Source organism: Anolis carolinensis, chromosome 3 (assembly GCF_035594765.1).
Source record: "Anolis carolinensis isolate JA03-04 chromosome 3, rAnoCar3.1.pri, whole genome shotgun sequence".
NCBI lineage: Eukaryota > Metazoa > Chordata > Lepidosauria > Squamata > Dactyloidae > Anolis > Anolis carolinensis.
The window spans coordinates 118,876,004-118,883,011 of NC_085843.1; the positions used below are offsets into that span (position 1 = coordinate 118,876,004).

General features: G+C 46.2%; 1 protein-coding gene across 7 annotated transcripts in view; it reads right to left on the minus strand.

Annotated features, from left to right (window-relative positions):
• Window positions 1–6,251, minus strand: part of tfdp1 (transcription factor Dp-1) — a 55,794-nt gene extending 49,543 nt beyond the window's left edge. The window contains exons 1-2 of one of the 7 annotated variants that reach the window (XM_008107030.3): window positions 6,100–6,251; window positions 3,113–3,198 (exon numbers count right to left, since the gene is read on the minus strand). In XM_008107030.3, the coding sequence (XP_008105237.1) occupies window positions 3,113–3,124 (12 nt within the window). In that variant the 5' untranslated portion in view covers window positions 3,125–3,198; window positions 6,100–6,251. The other 6 variants (XM_003218734.4, XM_008107029.3, XM_008107034.3 and 3 more) reach the window with 6 other exon arrangements.
• Window positions 6,252–7,008: the final 757 nt, after the last annotated feature.

The window sequence follows — 7,008 nt, forward strand, 5'->3', positions numbered from 1 at the left end:
TTCTGTTTGAGCCTGTAATGAAGTTAGTAGAAAATAAATCAACTCTTAACATTTTAAGCACATGAAAATAATGAACCACGCTGTTATACCTTCATTGAGAAATGTGCAGTTGTCCTAGAAAGGACAAAAACATACCTATTACTCTAGACATTAAAATAATGTGGTAGCTAAAGTAGTAACCTATCCTGCATTTAAATAGAAGAATATCTTAGATCACTTCTGAAGTCAATAGAAACAAAGTAAATGTCAAATTACATTATGCAATTGACATAACAAGTTTTCAAACCTTTATTTCCATTGTGTGAAAATTCTCCTTGAAATACTAGTATGAAAATAAATCACAAGTTTACTGTTCAAGGGACTAGTCAACTACCATTCTAAACTGCAAAATAGACTTGCTTACTTATTTACTTACATAGGCAATTCCTCGTTATCAGAGTATGATGGTCCTCCAAGTGTAGTGTCTTGGCGGTAGGTACATAGGTGACTGTGGAATCCTATTCTTCACCTGCATGTTCTTCCGCAGTGAGGGCATTGGATTCCAGATGGAAGGTGGTCCCGGTCGAGGTGGGCTTGACGAGTCTTCCTCTTGGCACGTTTCTCCCTTACGGCCTCCATTCATGCCTGTTTGAATTCTACTGCACTGCTGGTCATAGCTGACCTCCAGTTAGAATGCTCAAGGGCCAGGGCTTCCCAGTTCTTGGTGTCTATGCCACAGTTTTTAAGATTGGCTTTAAAGCCCATCTTTAAATCTCTTTTGCTGTCCACCAACATTCCGTTTTCCACTCTTGAGTTGGGAGTAGAGAAACTGCTTTGGGAGACAGTGATTGGGCATTCGGACAACATGACCAGTTCAGCGGAGTTGATGGTGAAGGAGCATTGCTTCAGTGCTGGTGGTCTTTGCTTCCTCCAGCATGCCCTACATTTGTCTGCCTGTCTTCCCAAGAGATTTGCATGATTTTTCGAAGGCAACACTGGTGGAATCGTTCCAGGAGTTGAGTGTGACATCTGTAGACCATCCACGTTTCGCAGGCATATAACAGGGTTGGGAGGACAATAGCTTTATAAACAAACACCTTGTTATCCCTACAGATGTCCCGATCCTCAAACACTTTCTGCTTAATTTGGAAGAATGCTGCACTCACAGAGCCCAGGTAGTGTTGCATTTCAGTGTCAATGTTGACTTTTGTGGAGAAGTGGCTATCAAGGTAGCGGAAATGGTTAACATCTTCTAATGTTACACCATTAAGCTGTATTTCTGGCATTGCAGAGGGATTGGATGGTGCCTGCTGGAACAGCATTTTGGTTTTCTCGATGTTGTCCATCAGCTTCTTGTATGCTTCTGCAAAGGTGTTTAGAGTGGCTTGTAGGTCTTTTTCTGAATGCACACAGACATTATCATCAGCATATTGGGGTTCTATAACAGATGTCATTGTGACCTTGGTTTTGGCTTTCAGTCTGTTGAGGTTAAATAGCTTGCCATCTGTCCAATAGAGGATTTCCACTCTGATGGGAAGCTTCCCATCAACAAGATGAAGTATCATAGTAATGAAGATGGAAAATAAGGTTGGGGCAATAACACATTCCAGTTTGACACTTGATTCCACCTTAAATGGGTCACTTTGGGAGCTACTGCTGTCCAAGACTGTTGCCATCATGTCATCTTGGAGGAGCCAAAGGATGTTCACAGATTTGTCAGGGCACCCGATTTTTTGGAGGGTGGTTCAGAGAACTCTGCAATTCACTGTGTCGAATGCCTTTGGCAAGGTTGATGAATGCCATGTACTGTTGATTTTATTCCCTGAATTTTTCTTGGAGCTGTTGTGCAGTGACAATCATGTCTACTATTCCTCTGGAGGGGCGGAAGCCGTTCTGGGATTCTGGAAGGGTGTCTTTGAAACAGGTAGAAGGCAGTTTGCAAGGATTCTTGCGAGGATTTTCCCAGGGGAGATCAGAAGGGAGATACCTCGATAGTTTCCACAGTCTGTTCTTGCCTTTTTTTTTTTTATAAGGGTGATGATGGTGGTATCCTTGAAGTCTGTTGGGATTTTCTCAGTCACCCACACTTTTTCAATGAGCTGGTGGAGTTGTTGTGTCAGCTCAAGTCTACTCTCTTTCATGATTTCAGCAGGGATTCCATCAGGTCCGCTGGCTTTGTTATTTTTTTGTTGGCTGATGGCGCTGCTGACTTCTTCCAGACTAGGCAGCGCTGCAAGCTTATCCCTGGTTTGTTGTTGTGGGATTTGTGAGAGAACCTCTTCGGCCATGTGGAGCTGTGATACAGGAGGTTGTGATAGTGCTCTTTCCAACGTAGTGCAATTGATTTTTTGTCCTTCAGAAGTTTGGTTCCATCTGATGAGTGTAGGGGGTGTATGCCATGATTTCTTAAATCATGAGAGACACTAACTGCGCTGCTAAGAAAAAGATCTACGCTATTCCAAAGAAGGACCAGAGCACTCAAGAACATCTGGTGGACAAAAAAGCTGAAGAAATCCAACACTTGGCAGATAGCTATGATGCTCAGGGATTTTGTAAAGCCACAAAGGTCATCTATGGATGCGAAATAGAAGCATTTATTTCATTAATCCACTTTTGACGAAGTAGATGAGGCTGTTGACAGATTTTTTAAAACTGATTTTGGTAGACAAAATGGCACCAGACTCTGCTTTAGAATAAAGTTTAACTAAAAGGATGATATTGCAAGCTGTGCCATTCTACTGCTGCTTCATTTTAACCTAGTCCACCACACATTGATGCTGCTATGTAAAATGCCACCACTGCAAAATGTCAATTAATACCACTAATGCATAGCAATATTTCCCAGAGTTGATGTACTAGTAGAGATGACAACCTGTTATAAATATTATGAAGCAATTTTAGTCAAGGTGAGAATATGTTCTCTTTGACACCTATGACTATGTGTGCAGCACAGTACAGAACTGTTTTATAAAACCCTGGAGATGTCACTGAAAGATAGAAGGCAACAATTACTTCATCAAATACTTACTCTTGATTCAATGCACATCTATAGGATCAAAGTGAATTCCTATTATTTATAAGTCCTTGTGTTAACATGTGTGTTTGTAGGATCATTATAAACAGACATACTTACATCTTTTGCCATGTTATCAAGACCAAGAAATCAATTCTTTACTTGCTTTGTCACCACAGGATAAACAGAAGCAGCAGCTCTATATTCTGAAAGAAGAAAAGAAAATATTAAGTTAGCAAACTAAAAATCAGTTTACAGTTGAAATAATTACAAAATTAGGCATTTCTGCTAAATAGTTAACTGCTGGTTTAAAGACCAAGTTTGAAACCTTCAGAGATATTTGGCAACTCAGTTTTTAAGGATGTTGCATATTTCTTTTGATAATTTAAAGCAATACAACTCAAACTGACAGCAGAGGATCCCCCCTTTTTGGTTGGTGGTGGTGGTGAGGGAGATTAAACCTGTCTAGCTCTGCATTATGCCTCACACACAAATAAACATGTCCCACCCTGAAGTGGACAAGAGGAAGCTAGACTGTGTGAGTGACCCATTGACTGCAGCATATCCCTCATCTACACTAACCATTTAATGAAGTTCAAACTGTAGTGGCCAGACAACAAACTCCCACAGAAGCACACAAAATGAAGCCCTTAATGCATATCAGTGCTCTGTGGTTTGTGTCCTCACCATCCAGGCCTCAAAGTAGTTCCTGGATTTCCTCTGTAATCATCTGCACAGAGAAACCACTTTCTTCAACACGGATTTGAAATTGGATTAAATGTTCAGTGTAGGTGGGGCCTAAGTCTTGTCTAGCTCTGCATTAGATCATGGAGAAGCACATTTATACTTCATGCACAAACAGGCCTGGCCTGCCCTGAAGTGGGCAAGGAGGGGGAAGGCTAAGCTATGTGCCTGACCCGTTAACAATCTAGTTGCTAGGCCTCAGGGGCCCAACCCCCCTTAGCAGCACACTCTTTGCCAGTCCAAAACAAAACCCACCCTCCAACATGCAAGCAAGGCCCAGACTTCGGTGGAGGGAAAAGGGGAGGGAAGCTGGTGCTCCCAGTTCCGTATGCAAAAAAGCAGGCAGGCTGCAGCATCTGTGCTTCAGAGAACAAGCCCTGCCAGCCCCCGCCTCCTCCAGGGCCTCAGAAAGAAAGAGAGGGAGGGAGAGCCCTAGAAGTCTAGCCCAGCAGCACAACTGAAAACGAGAGGCAGGCAGAAGAGGGCCACCCATGCACCAAGCTTACCCCCATTGAAGGGAAGGGGGAAGGGAAGGCAAGGCGGTGGGGGGAAGAAGAAAGAGAAAAGGGGAAGGAGGAAGCGGGTTTTCTTCCTGAGCCTCAGGGCTCTTCCACACAGCTATATAACCCAGAATATCAAGACAGAAAATCCCACAATATCTGATTTGAAATGGGTTACCTGTGTCCACACCGCCATATATTCCAGTTCAAAGCAGATGTGGGATTTCCTGCCTTGATATTCTGGGTTATATTGCTGTGTGGAAGGGCCCTCCGCTGTCCTGCCTCAAAGCCTTTCCCCACCTGGCTGCACCCTTCTCCCTCTTTCCCAAAAGAGTACCTGAAGAACCAGAAGAGGAGAATCCGAGAGCAAACTCCATCCCCCAACGCAAGGAAAGAGAGAGAGAGAGAGCCAGAGAGAGAGATGCCAACTGCACATGTGCAATGCACGGCCCTCCTCAAAACCCCCTCGGGGGCGGGCTATGGGGAGGAAGAAGAGCAGGGAAGCAGCAGCAACAGCAACACCACCACCACCATTTGCACACAAGACAAAGTGGCAAGGGGGGGGGGGGAGAGAAAGAAGGAGGAAGAGGAGGGAAGGGAGGCCTCTGCCACCGCAGCAATTGCACTGGCCCTGATAAGAAAAGGAGGGCCAACCATTAGGAGAAAAAAAATATTTTAAAAAACACACTAAAAAGTAACATTGCCCTCCGAACCCTGTCCCTTTTGCACACTCGTTCCTCCTGTTTTCCAGAATAAATTAATCAAGCTGGCCTAAGGCAGACAAAAGTTCTTTCTCCCACCCTGGGTCTTCCAGACATATAAACCCCACTTGCATAGTTTTCCAACAGACCTCACAACCTTTGAGGATGTGTGCCATAGTTGTGTACGAAACGTCAGGAGAGAATGCTTCTGGAGCATGGCCATACAGCCCAGAAAACACACAGCAACCCAAACTCCAAAAAGTTTTCATGTATTAGACCACTACCATGGTTAAAATGATTAGATCCCAATGAAGTGAAATAAGCTATCCTGGGAAGTTACTTGAGCCCAGTTAAGTTTAATTGGATCAATTGCTTATTGGATTTTGAAATGCTCTACATTAGAAAAAAATGAAGTTTTCTGTGAACGTATATGAAAGCAAAAGTACTTTGGAGCATTTATTTATCTCTCTGCTCCTGTTTACCACTTTCCATGCTGTTCTGGCCATCATTTCTAATGACTATAAGAATAAGGTTATCTGGTCAGGACCATACCAGATCTGAAGATTTTGGGGACAGGAAAGCCAAGGAGCGTGAGTGGGAGAAAGTGTCTTGCCTCCTCCCTTGCATATGCCTCCTTGCCACTGCTTACAAGTCTTCAGGGAGAGAAAACTACTAGAAAAGCGGGGGGGGGGGGGGAGGTTGGGGCTACAAGCACAGCATGAGTCAAAATTGGCAGGCCCTTCCTGCTGTCCAGGTCTGCATGGTCTCCCTGAGACCATTGGACAGTGCTGCCTTCATAACAGTCCCTGAAGTTGGGAAAGGGAAGGCAGAGAAGGGAGCCCCCCCCCCCAAAAAAAACACACCCAACAGGCCTCCCTCTTCCCACAAGCGCCATCATCCCCAGCCAAGCCCGGCCGCCTTCTCACCACCACCACCTTGGCTCCTCTTTCTCCTCTTGCCCCTTCCTTCCCTCCCTTTGCCCCCTTTCACACCTGTTTCCCGCTCCCTCCTCCTCCGGGCAAGGGAGGGCTGTGGGCAGCGCGAGCCCCCTCCCTCGCGCCCCCTCCCCTGCGCGCGACCCCGCCGTTACTGGCTTTCCTCTTTTTTTTTGGCGGTTGGCAAGAAGACGAGAGGAGGAGGGGGGGCGAGAATTGAAACTTACACTTTCGTGCGTCCCTCCGGCGTGACGCTGCGCGCTGACGTCACGGAATGGAACGTGCCCCACATAGCCACACGCGGGGAGATTAAAGTTCCCTCCCTCTCCTCTGCTTTCCATCCCTTCCGCGCCATACGTTATTACGGAGAGAGAGAAGGAGGAAGGCGCATGCGCCAGGTTTTCGCGCCTTCGGGATTCCACCACGCCTCCTTCCCTCCCTCCCTCCTCCTCGGGGGAAGTGCGCGCGCGGGAAGAGCAAGAGCAAGAGCGCGAGAGCCAGCTAGCTGGGCCGCTGGTGGCACCGCGCACCGCCCTCGCGAGACTCAAGGCCGCGCCGCTACGCTCTGCGATTCTTGGCCAGCTGGAGTTTGGTGTGGCGCCGGCGCTCTTTTTGTACAGGGAAGGCGGAAGGCCTTCTGAAACTGCCGCTTCCATGACTCCATGCCACTTAAAAAGAGTGTCAAACCGCGTTAATCCTACAGTGTGGATGCACCCACTTTCTTCCCGCATGACTCTATGGCCAGATGTTTTGCGAATGATGATCATAAACTCGAAGGGGAAGACCTAGAAGATCCTAGAGAGGATTTTCAGTCAAATCTGTGAATAATCAAAGGCCTGCAGATGTGGAGAGAGGGCCGTATTTTGAAGCAAGCATGCCATGCAGGGATCAATATTTAGTACAGTACATGCAAAAAATTAAAGCACCAGGGCTCAACAAGCACCCAGGGCCAGGCAACCTCAATAATAAAAATAATACGTTGTCAAAGGCTTTCTTGGCCGGAATCACCAGGTTACTGTGAGTTTTCCAGGCTGTATGGCCATGTTCCAGAACCATTTTCTCCTGACGTTTTGCCCACATCTATAGCAGGCATCCTCAGAGGTTGAGGTCTGTTGGAATCTAGGCAAGTGGGGTTT